The following is a 21,293-nucleotide window of genomic DNA, read 5'->3' as shown; positions in this document are numbered from 1 at the left end:
TATTCGACGGTTAATAAAGTGAATGCAATCAATTTTTCTACAACTTTTCGGATTAAACGGATTATATAAAATTATTGAAAGTTGAATACACATTGGCACAAATATTATTCGGAACACTACTTCTGATTGGTTCTTAGTTGTTGCGGGCCTTCAATATGTCTTCAGAAGTGAGAGATTTGTTGTTTTTTTTGCAAGAATGAAGAATAGGCGAATTAAACTTTGATCAAAGCAAGTTGTGTTAGTGATAAGAGCTAATCAACTTGCAGATTGGACCAAGATTTTTGCAGATAATTGTATTCACGTAATATAAATAAGGTATCAAGGAAATATTCGAATTTAAAAAAAAAAAAAAAAAAAAAAAGAGTTGAAGAAAAATTTCAAAATTAAAGTGCAAAAGCATGTTCTTCGAAATGGAATTGGAAGATTCACTGTACCTATGTACGTACGCACATGCATATAAATAAAAACAAAAACAATTAGAAGTGGAACAATTTTTGGTTGCTTCAATTGCAAACTGGCTGAAGTACTGCTTTCGTTCGATTTGGGTTCAATTGAAGCAACTAAAGCGTTCCGGTTTTCAATTTAATTATTTTATTTATTTATTTATTTATTTATTTTTTTGCTCAAATAAGGCATTTGGAGAAAAATTATAAAATCTGAAAAATTTTGGTGACAGAATACTCTCTGTTCACTCCTTTGATTAAAAACCGACCGATTTGCGGTTTTCTGATGCGTACGCCTGATTACTGACAGCTTCTTAAGTTCACATATCATGCATATAAACCGGGTGAAATGCTTATTCACAGTCTGAGGAGTGATCAAGCTACACGTTCGTTCCTACTAAATGCGACTTTTTTTTCAAATTTTGAAAATATTTCTCAGCGAACATATTTCGATCAACTTGGGAGCCGCCTCATCGTTTAATTCATATACGACTCAGTTTGTTGTTGCCGCTCTTTTAGCAATATCGCATTATTTATATACATAATCACTTTTGTTTCAGATAATAAATATCTATAGGAAAATTCTGCTTGCTTTCTCATTTGTCTCTTTTTCTCATCAAGCCAGAGCACCAATCAAAGTTGTTTTTTGCCTTAAATAGATTTCCAATACATATTTTACTGTTACATTCAATCGCTCATTCTACGCTTTTCATCTATCAATCACAAAAATTTTACTCTCACTTATATGCATGCACACATATATACGTTCCTGTGCGAAAATACGTTACTATTACATATATATTAATATATAAATCAATGTATATATATATATATATATATATATATAAAAAAAGTCAAACCACCCACTTTTTCTCATCGCTCCTTTTTATTATTTCATATGTGCAGACATTACGTTGTGTCAATAAGACGAAAACTGTAAAGAAGCGTAAATTTTTCTCTTCGAGTTCTCCTATCCAAAATAATATTATTCCTACAATCTGCATCAATGCTTTTTTTGGATTGCATGGTTGGGACCTGTCATCTAAAGTAATTCGATAAAATCGGAAAGTACACATATATATAGTACATATATATATATATATTTGTGTTTTCTCTTACTTTTAATTAGAAGCTGATCAAGACAATTTTCTATTCTTTTGAAAAGATAAGTAGGAAATTTCAGATTGTTTGATGAATATGCGAAAATGCAGTGATATTTTTATTCTATTCAAAGATTAATTAAAATTCTTGCACTAACACATCGTTATTGTTGTATGTTAACGAATATATTTTATATTTTCTTTTTTTTTTTATATTTAAGGACAGATAGACAGATTTACTTTCATGCAAATTTCATTACCGATCGAGAACACAAGCTCGTTAGCGGACACTTTTGTGTATTACAACCAAATTGTGTACATACGTATACCACAATCCTTTAATAGTAGAGACGTGAGAAATATTGTTTTGTGTAATTGCTGGCAATCAGCCTTTAATACCTATGGGTGTACATTGATATTTATGCAGATGTATCCTTGTGTGTGTAATTTAGTTTTATTTTATTTATTCGATTTTCAATTGCATATATTCGTTCTACCGCATGGTCATACGGCAAAAAAATAAAAATTTATATATATATATACATATATATATATATATATATACCATTTATGTATATATATATTTACTACCGTTATATTATATAAAATTCGTATATATAGGGAAAAGTTCGACCATTGGCACGTCAGTGAAGCAACGTTGCTTGACATTCGTTTGTTTTAAAGGACTCGTACACAATGTATATAACAAGAGAACAACAAGACCTCTAGCATTTAATGATTCAAAGTAAGTAAAAGGAATTAAAATTTACGCGACGATCATCTTGACAGATATCGTCAATTAGTTATTTCAAAAGTAACACTTTTTAAATCAAAATGTTGTTTTAATTATTTTGTACAACTCTTTAGTTTAAATTCTTGGAATACGTCTACACAGTATTGGATTTTTAATTTATGCCATAACGTTTCGTGCTCATCTACAAGAGTACTTGCAATATTAAATTCGAGCTCCCTAAGCAACTTCCATTCCAAAACTTGCGTTTCCATATTTAGGGATTTCTGATATCAAAAACTACACAACACAACAGAAAATTCTCTTTATCTCCCTCCAATTTCTCCGTCTACTGAAAACGGTATGAAAAAAAAAAATATATGTATATATATTATAGTATTTATGTATAGTATATACATATATATATAGTATATATATATATATATATATATATATATCAAATCTCAACAACAGAAAGTACAAAAAAATGAATAAATAAATACATAAAAGTAAGAAAAAATGAAGAAAAGGAAAAGAAGCGACCAACAAATAAATTTAACTCTGTATGATGATTTTCTATAATTTTTTTTCTACATCTACAACAGTAACAAAAATAATCAAATGGGATAATACACCACGAGTAGAAGCCGCAGCGGACCCTATGCGAAACAATAATAGCAATAAAAACAAGAACAACAACAACAGCACCAATAACAAGTATAAGAACAATGAAAAATGCCAACAACAGCAACAACTTGAATACCATCAGTAAATACATACATCTATACATTCAGTCAGTCACTCAGTCAGTCAACCATATACATGCACATATGTACTTTACATATAATCAAAACGATGAGGTACTGCTCCACCTCATACATGAGATATACTACTTGCAGACAACAACAAATCGGGAGACAAGAATAAAAAAAAAAAAATAAATAAATAAATAAAAAAAGAAAATAAAAAAAATCCGGAAAAAAACGCACATAAAAACTTATCGAATTGAATAAATGCAAAAGACATAACAAAAATCGAACCTGAGAGCTTAACACTAACAGGCCCCCTATATGTAATTGTATATGTGTGTATTGATGTTGTTGGCATCCAAGGTAAGTGCAAGAGAATAAGCACGATATTCAGGCTCCCCTTCAATTGCACTGCAAGAAAAAGAGAAGAAATTTATGAGCACAGAAAAAGTAAATTGAATGAATTTCAATACATTGCAACTGACAGTAAGACAGACACACTTTAGGGGGTTTAGCGAACACTAAACAATACGTACGTAGACACATACGCACACACACAAACACACACACACACACACACACACACACACACATACAAACACACACAGATGAATGCAACAGACCATCAACAACAAAACGTATGAGGATATAAAAATTGAGTTTAACTATGAGAGACATTCATATACCAGAGAGCAAAATGGGGGGTTACAAATCGAATTTGTAAAACTGTTCCTTTATTCTCTTCTTCTTCTTCTTCTTCTTCCTCTTCTTACTGTTACCACTTATCGGGAGAACAACAGAGAGAGCGCCAAATAATAAATAACTCTCATTTGGTTCGATAGAGAATCGGAGGCAGATATAAATAGAGAGTGAGAGAAAAAAAAAGAGAGCGAGAGAGAAAGAGCGAAAATTGAAGGAAAACCCCATTATATACAAATGGAATTATCGGTTTGTTATAAAAATTTTTCCTGTTCATTGTGTATAGCTGTGTGGATGCTTGTTTGTAAATACGCTTACGTTTGTCTCGTAGTCCGTCGTCAGAGAGTAAAAGAAGCATATTACTTACCCTCGCACTGCTTATCACACGGAAAGGAGAATGAGTCTGGCCAAAGATAAGTAAAAAATGAAAAACAAAAAATAAAATACAAAAAAAACAAAAACACACAAGTCAAACATTACGATAACCATGAGTGAGCGCAGTTAAATGGTAACATGCATACTAACGCACATTACACTATATCTACGGTCGCAGCCATGACAGTAGAGTAGTAGCAGCAGCAAGAGCCCGAAATCGAGTCCGATACAAACACACAATTCACTCTGTATGAGAATGCCGTAGTTTGTTGTTTGCTGCTGTTCTATAACTTGTTTTTATTTAACGGGGTTGTGTAAGCTGCGTTAATGTTCGATTTGTTCAGTCATCAGCTGAATTCGTGACAGGCAACATCTTATTAGATTAAGGTTGCGCTGTCGACCTCTAAAAAACAAACAACAACAAAAAGATAACAATACACAAACACCTTCCAAACAATCAAACAAATTAAAACATTTAATAAATTGCCGACCTATACATGGAAGCATCCAGTTATTCATTTAAGTGGCATAAGAATTCAAAATGAAACGGACTCTTGTGGAGATATTCAAGTCGTCTTCCGCAGAAAAAGAAACAAGTGTTTTTTACATACGGCAAATAAAATTACAAAACAAAAAAAAAAACAAAATCTAAAAAAAAATAAAAACCACTGAAGAGCATGAAAATGAAATAGAAAAAAAAAAACAAAAAACAAAAAAAAAATAATAATAATAATAATAACGATAATAATAATAATAAAAAAAAAAAAAAATAGATAACAAATTTAAAACATTATGAAAGAAATTATAAATCTAAGAATCATTTATTTATTAATGAAAGATATAAAAAGAATTTATATCGAGTAAAATTAAATTGAATTGATCGCATAAATGGCTAAAATTAAAATCAACAAAACTTTACATTTTTGACTTCAATTTCCAATTGACTTGAAAATTTTAAAGATGTTTTGATCGCAAATTGTTGAAACGGAGCACTGCGGTTGTTCTGCCTCTGTTCAGTTAAACAGTTAAAGTTAGTCGTTATTAAAATTATTAACAAAAAAAAAAAATAAATAAATAAATAATATACAAATTAAATAAAATAAAATAAATAAACAAGAAAATATTATTTAAAATTAATATATATATATATATATATATATATATATATATATATATATATGTATATATATATGTATATATATGTATATATATATATGTATATATGTATATATATATATATATATATGTATATTAATAAACTTAAAATTAATAAGATATAAATAGTAAAGTGGCTGCAAAAACGTCGACAACGTCTGTCATCACCTCGTCGGTTTCCGTCTCAAAAGGCGCGGCTACCTTATCAGCTGCGTCACCAGGCAGCGCCACGTCCGCTTCACAATTGCAGCTCGCTCTTTTGGATTCTAAGACGGAGGAAAACCACAGCAGCCGAATGCAGCCAACATTGCCACAAACAGCCGGTACAGCCGATATGGATTTGACGGCTGTGCAATCAATGGATTGGTTTTTCAAAAAGGAACAAATTTATTTATTGGCACAATTTTGGCAACAGGTAACGTCCTCAACTATTTTTTTTTTTTTTTTTTTTCAAAAAATCATTTTGATTCTATTATTCGTTTTCAATTATACCTTAACATATATACGTCCAATATAATATTGAATTATTATTATTCAAATGTTTATTAAAGATAGTGTTCGAAAACATTTTTACGCAATTTTCTGAACGGCGAACGTTCCGTTGATTAATCAATCGTAAATGGGACTTAACCGATTTTATTAATTTTTATATCTGTGTCCATGTTATGTGATATGCAAATAATTGTTAAGAATTAATCAATCAATCAATCAATCAATCAATCTATTAATTAATCAATCAATTGATTTTAGATTGAGTCCTTTATAATTTCTCTTAATGACATCTTCATTAACTTACTTCATAATGTCAGGTCATATTTCATTTTAAAATTTTCATATTCATCTATTCATTAATTTATTTTCTTAAATCAACACTTTAAATGCTTCACATTCTGTTATGTACGTATTGTAACCATAAAGGGAAAATAATGCATGATACGTGTATCTACACCGAAATTGGCCAACAGCCAATTTGTTGTCTGCGCTGAATACTTAAGAAAATCATAAGAAAAAAAAACTCATTTACATATCGAGCATTTTTAAAAGTAAACTATATAGAAAATTACCAAAAGGTAAACAAACATATTACATACTACACAAACACACACACACACACACACATATATATATATATATATATATATACATATGTATGCGATTAATAAGAATAATTACAACCAATTAAATAAATCGAATCAATAAATAAATTTTTTATATATAATGATTAACATTACACTAAAAACCCTAAGCCATTTACATACATATATATATGTATACATATATATACTCGATCGCCCTTAATCTTGGCGGGAGCGCGCGCTTTCTTTATCTAGATCGCATGATCGATCTCTGTTGCGATTTATCCCAGGAAAAGGAAATTAAATGCATTTATCTAAAGATAAAATATTTGCAATGCAATCTTGGGAAAAAAAAAACAAAAATGAATAAATAAATAAATACAATAATCATCATCAACGATTCTAATAATTTTTATTTACTAAACATTAAATACACGCGATAAAAAAAAAAGAAGTGGGATTACAGTATATAAGAGAGCTATGCATAAATATATTGGTTTTCTTTTGATGAGAATGAGACTTTCAGGAGTCGTCGTTTCCCGGAATTTTTAATTATTTTTGCTAAGCACCTAATCTAAATTAAATTCAATTATGTTAAGTAATAATCATTAATTTAATGAATTATGCTTTGTCTCATTCGAGACAACTCCTTAAGGAGCAAAGACTTTTTCAATTCTTATGATTATATCAATTAATATATATTTCTATGAATATCAACAATTGCTTACAAATTTATTTACAGTCCATCCATCCATTCCATCTATAGCTTTTTTTATTCATATGTGATAAATATATGGAACTGATATTGATATTGATTGATGTCCATATATATCCATATGCTGCATGTTGATAAATAGACAGCATATGTATATATGTACATACATACATACATACATACATACATACATATATTGGCATTAAAATTCAGTCGCATAAATAATTTTTTATTGAAATTATTTTAACACCCATTCATCATAGATTTCGGTACATAAGCAAATGAGAAATAAAAAATGCATATATTGTTTCAGATTAAATTTCATGCAAACATGCAAAAATCTATGATGTGTAAAAACTTCTTCTGCCGTCGGTAAATTTACTCCGCAAGATGACGATCAAATTATATGTTTTTACATACACAAATACACATGTTTGTTTTGTTTTTTTTTTTTTTTTTTTTTTTTTGATGTAATTTTTCCTTTGTTATTTTACTGCAAACAATTCCTAGAATTATTTTGTAGCCGTTAGCATGGGAGTGATGAAAAGAAATGCATACGCGCAAGTAAAGACGAACATTATCTTTACCTTTTGAAAACTTAATAAAATTGAAAAAAATTGCTATTATATTATATATTGTATATGGCGGTTATGGCTTAATGCCTCCCGATCAGCTGGTACTATTGTCAAGTTGTTCAAGCACTGGAACTTAAAGAGCTATGCATTGCGGTTTAAATTCGTTTCTAATTCACTTCTAGTCTCCTCCATTAACTCCCCCCTCCTTCCACAGCCATTCTTCCTTCTACCGCCGCCCGGCACCCCTCTCATTTATTATTATTGTTGTATAATTCAACCTTTAACAATTACACAAACATATGTATAAATCGCAAGAAAAAAAAAAAACAGGAAAAAAAACTGTTGAGCTTACGCAGCAACCTCTGCATCATATGTGCATTGCTTTGTAAACATACATACATATAGCAAGCAGTCAGGTAACGTTCGTTATGAGTATTTGTCGCTAAATAATAAAAAAAAAAAAAGAAGAAATATTTATAAAAATGTATAAGTGCTGCTGCATTTGTGATGGATTTAAAAAAAAAAAACAAAAACAAAAACAAAAAAACATTGACTCTGCACGCTTGAAAACATAGCTTAAATGAAATTTTCCAGTTGAAATCCAGCCAAAAAACATTTGATTTTATGCATTAAAATTTGAATAAGTTAGGTTAAAAAAGTTTTCATTAAAAAATTTCTATATTTTTTATTTATAATTTTATTAAACAAAAATTAAAAATATTAATTTTAATCGCCCTTTCTAAAAAAGTTGAAATCCCACGTCACCACTCAAAGCCTTACGCCTTTGCAGACAAAAATCTCATCCATAAGCGTTCTCGGTTTCACTGCAAGATTCCAACTTCATCTGCGACAAATGCGAGAAAAATTTATTCGCATTCGCGTTCGCATTCGCTATTTTTCAAGGCCTGATGCTTCCTATTGCCATCAGTCTCGTAGTACCCCCATTTGGCTTCTTGCTCAAGTTTCGCCCACTAAACGATTATGACAATGAGCCAACAATATGCCATAAACTCTAAACTAAACTGTTAACAATTGGTTATTTTAATGTTTTTTATCGCATTTTATTAATTTTAGGTTGAAATCTGATATGAAATCTCTATAAATTTTTTTTTTTTTTTTTTTGTCATCAATTTCTAAGACTTGGAATGTGTTTTCTTTTCTCAACCGTGTGCGAATGTGCAAATTTAGGAAAGTTCTTCTGATAATTTGTCGTTGCTATTTTGCAGTGACAAATGATATTTTATTCGTTTTTTTTTTTTTTTTTTTTTTTAACGCAGAAACCTTCAAAATTCGGTTACTATTTCATATACGAATGCATGTATAAAGTGCATAACAGAATAAGAATAACGCTTTATAGGGGAAACGAATTCATTTAATAGTATTTCCATTAATAAGCATTTTTTTTTTCTTTTTGTCGTTTTTGTTTAATTTCCGCGTATAGTCTTGATTTGTTCTTCTTTCCCTCTCGATTCTTAAAGAGATTCAATCGTTTAATAAAAACGAATCTGATTATCATGGATTGAATTTAATTTGTAATTTTTTTTTTATATATTTATTTATTATTTTTTTTTTCTGCATAAACTTGACCTAAATTTTGATTGAAAATCGTTCGTTCATAATGTTGACATTGCAAATATTTAACAATGTTAATAAAATTATTGATGTATGTGTGTGTGCATTTATGTATTTGTGCATATATGATTTTTTTTTTTTTTTTTTTTTGTTATTTACATATAAAATATGTGTATGTGTATGTTAAATAAAAACGTGTACAACGTCCATAATGTAATAATTTTGATTCCCTTGCACATTATTATTTTTGATGGAAGCAAAGGCATAAGCAAAAGCAAGTAAATAAATAAACTTGTGTTCTAATTACTTGAGAGCAGTAGCTTTAAATAAAAAAAAAAAATAAAAAACAAAAATTTTTTACTAACATATATAACAAGAAAAACCAGCTTCAATGGTTACGCTAATGACGATGATTTCATTTTAATTTTTTCTCAAGAAAATCTGAGGGTTTTCTAAATAAAAGTCAAGCTTGGCTTGGCTTGGATTAGCCTTGAGTTAAATTTAAGTTATCTTCTATTTTCCTTTTTGGTACGTTATTGATCTTTTTGGCCAATAAAACGTAAAAACTCATTAAAGACATCATCGTCATCATCATCATCAAAAGTAACAATAACGAAAAATTTGCAACATGCACGCATTTAATATTACATATGCATATACATTTATATATATATATATATATATATATATATATATATACACAAACGCCACATTGCAAAGGCAGATATCTATAGACATTTAAAAGTCTTTTGTACGTTTGTCGTTGTTGTTGTTGTCGTTTTTGTGTTAGTGTAGTTGCTCTTGCTGTTATTTTAGTTTAGCCAGTAAGAACGGGGTGTGTACGAAATGATATTTTATTCAATATCCTACACACGCAGCAGCGATTTGTCCTTTTCACAAACCGAAGAATTAAAAACAAAGCAAAAAAAAAATTCAGAAAAAAAAAAAATATATATATATATATATATAAAAATAAGAGAAATATTCAGGCAACAACACGGCTTGTCCACCAATGCTTACATGTGTACGTTTATGTTTTTGTTTATGCATATGCGTGTATGTGTGTGTGTGTGTGTGTATACACTTCATTTGCAGGTTTATGGATATTTAGAAGTAAATGCGATTGATGAGTTTGTGGTAGGATTGTGAGCCGAAACTCACATTTGTTTATAGGTTCTGCAGCTAAGTGCTGAGGCTTTTGATGTATTTGCGTCTTGTCGTGAAAACCTAAAATTAAAAACTCATAAGATATCGACTGATATATTGAGCTGGCCCGACCACCACTACTTTTACACTCTACATACTGCTGCAGCCGCTGCTGTTCCATCACAGTTAATGTTTAAAAATTGATGAACGACAGGTTTCCTTTTTACATCTAAAAGCCTGCACATACGGACATGCATATATACATATGCATATATATATATATATATATATATATACATATATATATATATATATATATATATGTTCAAGCATTGAAAGGTGTCTTTGGTTAACTCAAAACCTCCGTTTAACTCTTAGCGATCATCGTACGAATATCATACGTACAAACATACGTACGTACGTACATACGTACATACATACGTATGTACGATGGTTAATGTGTTTCATGAAAAGAAAAATCAAAAGGCCATTAGTGGGTTATTAAGCTATATATGTACATATATATAAGAGTACATAGATGATATATGAATCCGTCAGCTGAGATACATCCGTACTTACATATCTACATGGAATTGAATGCAGCAGGTATAGATAGATATAGAATATCTTTAATATCTCTGACAATTGTTTGGTAATTTAATTGATGAGCAATTAATATGTTTCATGAGCGGTCGGTCGGTCGGTCGGTCGGTCGGTCGGTCAGTCATTTTCTCATTCGGTCGATCATATTTAAAAACCGGGATCCATGAATTTGTTATTGCTATCATTTTTTTGCTCTTGTCGATCATAATAATAAAAACAATATTTCAATAAAATTCGCTCATAAATTTAATAATAATTTCCAATTGTTTCTCCTCGCCAACACGAACGCGATTTCTTATTAAAAAAAGCAAAATTATATAGACCATCAATAAAGACAAAAAATGAAGAGAATACATGCAAATTGATCTTCAAGCAAAAAAATCATATATAGACTCGACGAGCGATTGCCAATTTTATAATTTAGTCAAGAATCGCTTCGAGTAGCTGAGCATTCATCCTGTTTCATTTAAGGTAAGTACAGCGTACGATCAATAAAATGCTTATCTATTTTATACGTTTATAGAGTAAAAAAAAAAAAAAAAAAGGTTTTACGCTTGATTTACTCCACAAGTTCTCATTATTTTAATAGTCTTAACAATGAACAGTGCATAGGACGTTCGAATCTCTTTTTTTCTTTTACATGGGATTTAAGTGTGGCCAACACATTCATAGGCGATTAATATTCGACAAAAGTGCAACGGTAAACCCAATTGTATACATACTTGAGACTTATAAATAATAACACTTGCAATATATACATAAGTGCAACTATGTAAAGTTAAAAACAATTATTAAAAACTTTTTACAAATTGTTAGTGTTAAACTCATAAAATTTATTGAAAAGTTTTTTTCATATATTTATAAATTTTTTCTAGTCTCATTTTTTATACAAATTTGCAAATAGTTTTTATGTAAATCAACAAATGCCACACATCAATACGCTCAATACACTCGATAATGGTTATGCTTAAAAAATATGTAAAAATAATATGTTTTTTTGTTGTTGTTATTGTTAGTGTTGTTGTTGTTGTTGTTGTTTCTAAATTAAATAAGTCGTTTGCAATAATTGTCTAGACATTCAAATAGCAAAGAACGCTTAAGTGTGTGTGTGTGTGTGTGTGTGTGTGTGTGTATGTGTGTATATATATATATATATATATATATATATATATATATATATGTATGTGTGTATCTGCGTCTATGTTCAATACGCGCGAGGAATGAAGCTAATTAAAATTCATTCAGTATCGATAGCAAAATAAGAAAACTAATCAAACGCCCCCATCGTTTAGTCGCGTAGTTGATTTTGTTCTTATTGCTGCTGTTGTTGTTGTTGTAATTTTTTTTTTTTTTTTATTCACAACAACTTTACAGCTTCTGCATGTTTTTTTAATTATATTAAATAAATTTGTCAGCACGGAAATTAAAATTTATAAGTGCTTGCACAAGTTCTTCTTTTTTTTCATTCCTCTTAAATACATTTTCGATGAACTGATCGTTTGGTATGGCAGTCAGCAGCTAGCTGCCAGCAGTCAGCAGTAGCAACCCCAAATGCTGATCATATGTATACATATATGTATACATTGTAGACGAATAAGCATGTGGGGGAGTCGAAGACTCTTGATTGTTTTAATAAAAGTTCATGATCTTTTTATAATCAAGTTTTTTTTTTTTCGGTTTTCATGGACTAACATCAGCATCGTCACAAAATTGTCACAATAACTGTGAGTTTTGTTTTTTTCTTTTTTTATGTATAAATCTTTTACGACTTTGACTGACTATTGAGTGTGAAAATTTCATCAATAAATTTTTATGTTTATTGATCGTATTAAAAAGAAAATAAGGACTTAAAAAGATATATAGTTAAAAAAAAAAAAAGAAAAAAGAAACGATAATGAAACCGATTACACTTCATAAATTTCATGATTTTTACTATTATTATTGTAAAAAGCAAAAAAAAAAACAAAATTTTTTTTTCGCAATAATTTGCTGAAAAATAAAATCCTTATTAAAACGTACCTCAAGAAAACGGCGCATGAAGCCGCGTGAACGCATACACTCTCTACTTTACACTCGTATAAAAGCTTACGAATTCAATGATAATCCAACTCTCATTAAAGAGAGGGAAAAATATTCTTTATAGCGTAAGATTTTTTAATTCTCGTTCCACATTAAAAGAAAAATTCAACTTAACGTATAACATTTCAATCCATAGGCTACAGAGTTGATTGCATTGAAGTTCTCGAATCCTAAGATTTTATGCTAAAAGTTGGAAAATCTTAAACAGAAACTCGAACTTGGACCGCGTTCCAAGCCTTGCGAACCCGAAAACAGAAGAAGGCATACGATTCGATATTCTCTCTCTCTCTCCATCTTCACCGAGTTCAAGATGAATCAGATGATCTATACGAAGTTCCAATGTCGTAATCTGCTGAGCTCCCCGTAGCCTATTAAATAGCTTCCCGAGCGAACTAACTTATACATAGATCTACACGGTGCAGGAGGCCGGCCATTTTTCAAGAGGTGTTTACGCGCTACATAACATACGTACGAAAATCCTAAGCCTAAGCACTTAAATAAATGTTATATTCATTAGAAAAATTAACCCCTCAGGTATGCGCTTTTAACAGTTCAATGCAGGACCGTCATCTATAATATTTTTTTTTCTTTAGCACATATGTGTAAAATATATTATTGAATGAATTCATTTTTCTGTATTTAGAGTAAATAAACAAGAGGGTATGTGAGTGATGTTAATGTTTGTGTGTGTGTGTGTGTGTGTGCGTTTGTGCTTTTGTAGATAATTTTAACAAGCAGCCATATTTGTTTCAATATAAAATTTTTTGTTTTTTGCATCATGAAAAACCGGTTTCCATTAAAGTTGTAAGTTTGAAAATTTGATTAACGCCGTGATTCATTGAAGGGATTGAAGGGAGTATTAAAATTGAAATTATCAGCGTTTCATACTCGTCGCATGTGTTTTTGTGTGCACGTATCAGCTTTTGAATTTATGGTGAATTCTTGCATTTGTATTGGTAAAAGGGTAATAATTCACTTTATCTTCTTTGAAAATGTAATTTTTTTCTGCATACGAGAAATTCTGTTCAAAACACATCTTGAATTCATCTAACACATCTTAACAGCTGATTGCGAAAAGCGACTTAATAGTGTTACCATTTTTTGTGCGCAAAAAAACAAAGGCAAAGACAAAGACAAAAACAAAAACAAACAAATGAAAATGATAATGAAAATTATTGTACAAAAAACCAACTTTGACTATTAAAATATTTGATTGTCTTTTAGAAGCTTTCATATTTGATGTACTTACCCTATTTTTTTTTTTTTATTTTTTTTTTTTTTTTTTTTTTTTTTTTTTTTTATCAACAGTAATTGCTGATCTTCCGGATTAATTTGAAACGCAGTTATGTGTCAGCGAAACAATAATTAACTTTCGTTCAGTATTGAAGAACTTTTGACCAACAACGTACTTAGTTAGGCAGAAATGTTTTGTAAAGGAGACAGACAAACATGCAGACAGTTAGCGAGGGCTAAAGGAATTGGGGTTGATTTCCCAATAATGATGGGCTTTTGTTATTTGTTATTATTGTTATTCTTGTCATTCCATGAAGTAAATAAATGATCTCAAACTTGTATGCAAATGAGTTCGATTCCGCAACAGCGAAAGTAATATTTGACATCTGCTCGGCTATAATTTCCCATAGATTCGTAGAGACATTAACAAAAAAAAAAAAAACAAAAAAAAACCAAAGAAAAATCATAAAACTTGGTTACTACATTTTTACACATATATATATATATATATATATATATATAAATATAAATGGTGCTGCGTCGTTATCCCAATCCATCTCTAATGCTCGTTTTCTATTTTCTATATATATTCTTTTTTTTTTTTTTGATTTTTATTTTTATTTTCTGAGTTTTTTTTTTTTTTTTTTTTGTTTTCTCATTCAGAAGATAAATTAATACTTCTGCTTGTAGAAAAGGGGGAAATTATCGTACCTTTCTTTATTGAATCTCCTTTGGCAAAGCGATCTTTCGAAATGACATCCATGTTTTGATGCGTTTCTGTTTCTGTTTTTTCTTTTTTTCTAAATGGCTGATGTTATGCTTTAAAGCAAATTGTATTCGCGGCTCATTGCAAAGCAGCAGACGAAAAGAAAATTATGATCATACCAAACGCAAAAACACAAATAAAATAAAAAGAAGGAAACACATCAACATTTGAGGATCATGTAGTATTAAATATTCGCATAAACACACTTACAACTTATACATCACAAATTGAAAATAAATTAAAATAAAAATAATTTAATCGTCTTTAACTTGTCGTGAAATGTATTTCTCGATGATCGCGTTCCTTTTTAAAAAGTCTTAAGCAGTCGTCGATATTTATTTAAAGCTCCCTAACAAATAACTAATCAGTTCTTGTTCGCAACCACTTGTAAACACACACACGAACAAACAGCAAATCGACCAAATTGTAGGCAAAACAATAAATTTTTGTTTTTGTTTTTACATTTTTTTTCCTGAAAAAGTTCTCAAGTAGTTTACTAAATGGTTGATCGTCAGCAGAGTGATTTACAAATATACACAAAAGAATATCTCTCTAGAGAATTGTTTGCTTTGCTTTTCGGTTAAAGGGATGATAGATAATCAAATGAAAACCAAAAGTGATTGTGTGTAGGCGTTGTGTGTGCGCCTAAAGGAAAAAAAAAATAAATAAATAATAAAAAACTTAAGAGATCTTTTTGCGATCCTCTAAAGCCCTCTTGTCTTATTGAAAAAAAACGATTTCCATGTACACGCATTGTCTGCATTTCTGAGATTTGAATTACAACAAGCATTGGCAATATCCGCCAAACAGTAAAACGCAGGATATTGAAATTTAAAAAGATTTAAGAAAAAAAAAAAAAAAAAACGAAAAAATAGGGTAATGTATGTATTGGATGCAAGCAGAGAGAAACAGGCATAGACGAGTAAGGCAAACAGATGACAAGATGGCAATCAATAAAGGACAGGCATCTAAAATTCGTCTCAAGCCGTCTATCTCTTTTTTGTGGTGATTTATAAATATATATTGAGAAAAAAGAAACCACAAAATTTTTCAATTTTTTAATTTATATTGTTGTGTCAAAAAGAAAAAAAAAAAAATCGCACGCGCATTGAAAAATTCAACTGCTGAGAATGACCCTCAAGAAATTTGAAATTTTCGAAAATATGTGTGTATTGTGTTTTCATAAAGATCTGAAAATCAAATTTAAATAAGTAGCATAAATTAAATATATGTGATAACATAACATAAAATAAACAAAACAACCAGAACAACGAAAATTTTTGTGTTTGAGTTAAATTTAACAACTTGTCATTTCGATTTATTTCTTTTTATATGTTATATAAATTATATATATATATATATATATATATATATATATACGATCCACAAAATTTTACGATCACATATTATATGAGTATTGAGGATAAATAAATAAACTAAAAAAACTACGACGGTTCCGCCATAAGTTTCCGAATAAGAAGTCCGAATGTTTTCTCAAAGAAAAAAAAAAAAAAAAAAAAAAAGCAAGTAAATAGATTGTACTGACCCATTAAATACCCCACACCACTACGCTAAATGAAATTTTTCGTAAAACGTTGACTGTAAAAAGAGGCGTTATACGGAAAGTAGTTGAAAAAGTGACGCGATTCGAATCGTAATACCGGTGCTCTTAGGCCGAAGCACATCGGTCCATCAAATTTCATCAAAATGTCTGAAAAATTGCGATATGTAAGCTTAACGCAAAAATACAAAACGCACAGATGTACAGACACGCTTAAGTTGATTCATAAATTGAATCTGAATTGAATTTGAATTTGATCGCTCGCTCGCTCGCTCGCTCGCTCTGTCAAGTCCAAAACGAAATTAACGTACCGTTATACCACAATTGATGTAGGGTATAATAATAATCATTAGAAGAAGAATAAGAATAAGAAGAAGAAGAAGAAACGCCGCAATGTGTGAAGTGCCTATTAATTAATTTTTAGACAATATCTTCTCTTATTTTTTTTTGTTTTTTTTTGTTTTTGCTATCAAAACCGATTCCGAGATTAGCTACCGCACCACCACTAAATTCCCTGCTACTCTTTCTAAGGTTACTATTTATTTAATTCGATCTTGCGTTACTTGTTGTTGACTTTGCACAGAATCTTAATTAAAAAATATTATAAAAAAAAATAAATAAATAAATAAATTAAAAAAATAACAAAAAAGGTATAATATAATAATAATAACACACGCGATCAATAAAATGCAAAAAATTCTTAAATATTTTAAAGTGCACTGACAAACATGTACAGGCTGACGTGAAAACATTGGCATATGTATGATCGTATAAATAACAATAAGAACAAATTGTCATATTGATGTTAATAATATGCCGTGCGAATGAGCACAAATAAGTTTGAGGTTTATGTTCTGCCATTGTTTCTTTCTCGTATTTACTAGAAAATTCAAATTTAAATTTAAATTTAAATCAAAACTAATATAATAATATTGCAATCGCACAAGAAAAAGTCCATGCTTATGCCGATGTGAACATGTATGTATGCAGTGTTTATATATGTTTTTCATGGTTTTTTCTTTTTTGTTTTTTTTTTTTTTTTGTTTTTTTGTTTTGTTTTTTTGTATATATTCTCTTCCCTGAGCAACTTTTTTCAGCTTTTCAATAATTGGAATGTTGTATGAAACCATGAAAATTGTAAAATTTTTCATCATCAGTGAAGACTTAGAAAGGCTTACTACTTACTGCTCTGAGCAAAAATATCGCGTCAAATGCGCTAAAGTATGCGATGATTCATTCGCTTTCTTCTCAACGAAATTATTCTTTTTTGCATTATTATTATTGCAGCATTATTTATTAAAATGGGGAAACATTATATTAAATAAATTAATAGAAACGAATGTAAAATATCAATGTGCAAAGTGTAAATTCTCATTGAATTAATTAATTTAATATAGTATTGATTTTAATCACTTTAATCACTTCTGCATATTTATTATATTCATTCATTCATATATGTTGCACTTTAACATCAAAAAAAAAAAAATTATATATGTAAACTGTAAACGTGCGTGTAATAGAAACTGTAAATATTCTATTCTAACGTCTCCGACGAATCGAGACAAAAATTTACTTATGCTTGGCTTCGGATAAATTTAAATGAAAAATGATGTAAAAAGTTTTCCCTCTTAATTACCTTAGTCTTATTCGATTAGTCAGTTGAGCGAAATCAATGATTGTTCGTTCTATCGAGGACTTGATAGTTTTCTTAATAAAATTGTTTCGTTTGTTGACAAAAAGAAAAAAAAAAAAAGAGAAAAGGAAATTGATAGAAGAGATACATTATTCACACAAAGCGTTGGCATTCTCGTTAGCCGCTATCTTAACCTAATTTCGTTCGCAGCTGCGAGCTGCGTATCGAGAGGACAACTTCGCTTCTCAATGTTCTCTTTTCTCTCAGTTAAGCCCTTTATCCTTCTATTCAAATTGTGACTTGAAGGCTTCGTCTTAAAGAAAAACAAAGTCTCAAATGTTATCGAAAGGTGTAAAGTCAATTAAATTAATCTAAAGGTTTACGCACAATACGGCAAAGTATATTAATTTGGATTTTTTCTCTTGTTAAGACCTTTCCCTATGGAAGGGCAAACGTTTTGAAACATATATGCTATGTATATGCGATACGACGTTCTATTTCGAACCTAGTATGCAAGGTCTATAAGCAGGTCATTATCAGCTTTTCTAGGAGACAACGCCATCGTGTCTTTCTGTGGATCTTTTTGTCAAACTATGATTTTTTTACGTGCAAATATAATTTTTAAACTACGCTCCGCAACCGCACGCTAAGTATGATAAACGCCCACTTCTTCACCAAGTTATCGGTCGAATTAAATAATCAGCTTAGGGAGCAATTTCTAGTGAACCAAGCGCAGCCCGTAGTACATTATCCTTCCGCGTTGCCCACATTTGACAATACGAAGCCAATCGTTGTGAACTCTTTTCTCACAGCCCGTGACCCGTTTCTTATTCAATAATTGACTCAGTTGTATTAGTTATGGCTGCTGATAATGTTTCCCATTAATGGTTACACGTATGGTTCGATTTGTCTAAATTGTAATGCACCGTAATTAGCTAAATTTAGGTACTCGGTTTTCTCACCATTGTTAATGGTTTGCTGACCCTGCATCATCGTTCGCGACGAATTCAGCGGCATTCTCTTTTCAGTTCTACAGCGTTTATGGTTTCATGCAATCACTTTACATGAAATCATTCCGCTTTATTAGTCTTTAATTTCGATCTTTGAAAATATAGTTTGTATAATGAAAAAGAATTAAATGCAGCCAATTAGTCAGGACCCCTAGTCCCCTATACGGTACGTATAATATGGTAATTGTCTGAAATATGTGGGGACAGAGAGATATGAAGCGGCCGCAAACTTGAGAGACATGTGCCCGATCGGTAAGTGCTATTCCCTTGCTAACCGAGCTCTCACGTTGACGTAACTAAATTATAGAACATGAGGATTGAATCCGGGTACGCTGATTTGAGAGCTTCGTTTCTCAGCTGCTGACCTATGCAATAAAACACACGTGACATATGCTTCCGATTACCTCTACAATTTCGCTTAGATAAAAGAGGCCTTGCGTGTAGCGTTTCCTTTACGTTACCTGGAAAGGTGAATTTTTTTATTGTATATTTGTGGTTTCTGATGGGCGAACACAATTTCAACACAATTTCAATGAACTTATGAATTTTTGATTAATTTCATTGAATATTTTTTATGCGACGAAATGATGATTTCTTTAATGCTTTCAGCTTTAATTGCGGATATCTTCGGAAACGGAAATCTTTGAAATCATTCTCGGCATAGATGCATTATTAAACAAACAGGAAAAGGCACGCTTGTTACCTGGGTTGCTTTTTTTTTTTTCTTTTTTTTGATTTGTAACCCCATTTATTTCAAGCTATAGAAAAATTTGTGTTGTCTGTCTTAAGATAACCTGCGATGAGGTGTAAAGGTTAAAAGCCGTACTTTGGTTATGAAGAAGTTACAGGATATTTAATATCATATTTTTTTTGAAAGTTTTTTACCATAAATGTAACTCTCGTCAGCGATACTTTGAATGTAGTAATATTTGCGAGCGAAGTATTTCCTAACCTAAAAATGTGAGTATAAAGTTTTACTCATTTATGTTACAGTACGAGTTCCGTAAAAGGATGGCGGACAAACGAGGGTATATATCAAAATATGCCGTAAGGCGTCAAAATCTTTCGTTTATTGCGAATAAATATAACCGATATGTGTCCCTTTAAAGTTTATGACGAAGTTATAGACTCTCCAAAAAAGAAATTGAATAAAAATATAATATAATGCGGCGATTAACATATAACTGAGTTGCTTAAGTGTTTTTATAAGATGTATTTAATAACTTACATCTGAAACAGAAGGATTCACAGGATACCCTGTTGAATGGTCCACAAGGTACGCAACTCGTGACAAATTTTTACTTTTGTTGTATATTTAGGAGATAAAACTAGCAACTGTTCTGATCTAGAATAACAAAATATTTTACAATTTGCTTGGACGGATTTGGTGCGCTGTGATGCCTGATGTAAAATTCTAACGTACATAACGTATATACATTTTTTTGCTGTTTTTCAGCGGAGAGTAAATGCCAAACAAATCATCTTAGTATTTCGAATTACAACAATTATGTTATGCACAAGAGATCAGCTAAAATTATGAAATTACATCAGAGTCTTCTTATCCAACTTGTTGCGTTTATTTTATTTAAAAAACCAAAAAAAAGGGATTAAATATTAAGTAAAATTAATAATTTAATGTTACTAACCCGTTTTTGTTTCTGATGCAGATATACACAAAAGTCATGTCAAGTTCAAAGACTCTGTTTTTATCCTGCATTGTATATAAGGAAATAGATTTCACTACACCCGCACATATATACACAAGCACACAAGCACAAGATATACAGATACAAAGCTAGGCAAACAACATTATGTTTAGGTATGAAATTAAGAAAAGCAGAGTGTCGTGCGTGCAGTTAACAATCGCACCACTCACTCCATGAACAAAAACAAAAACTCTCTTACACAAATACACGCACACGCACGTAGGAAGCAATACGCACAGTTGTTTCTAAAATAGTCAAACTAAAACTATGCCAAAAACTTTCAAGGACATTTTAGCATTATATACTTGGGAAGCAAACACAGCATATACATACATATATATATATATATATATATATATATATATAT

General features: G+C 30.2%; 1 protein-coding gene across 4 annotated transcripts in view; it reads left to right on the top strand.

Annotated features, from left to right (window-relative positions):
* The first annotated feature begins 4,983 nt into the window (after window positions 1-4,983).
* Window positions 4,984-21,293, top strand: part of LOC119641226 (homeobox protein cut) — a 98,973-nt gene continuing 82,663 nt past the window's right edge. For 2 of the 4 annotated variants that reach the window (XM_038039816.1, XM_038039808.1), the window contains exon 1: window positions 5,308-5,666. In XM_038039816.1, the coding sequence (XP_037895744.1) occupies window positions 5,547-5,666 (120 nt within the window). In that variant the 5' untranslated portion in view covers window positions 5,308-5,546. Of the gene's footprint in view, window positions 5,127-5,307; window positions 5,667-21,293 lie in introns of those variants that run through there. The other 2 variants (XM_038039799.1, XM_038039790.1) reach the window with 2 other exon arrangements.

Source organism: Glossina fuscipes, unplaced genomic scaffold (genome assembly GCF_014805625.2).
Source record: "Glossina fuscipes isolate IAEA_lab_2018 unplaced genomic scaffold, Yale_Gfus_2 0, whole genome shotgun sequence".
Classification (NCBI taxonomy): domain Eukaryota; kingdom Metazoa; phylum Arthropoda; class Insecta; order Diptera; family Glossinidae; genus Glossina; species Glossina fuscipes.
Note: the sequence above shows the minus strand (reverse complement) of the source record. Positions and strands in the feature narration are given on the sequence as shown.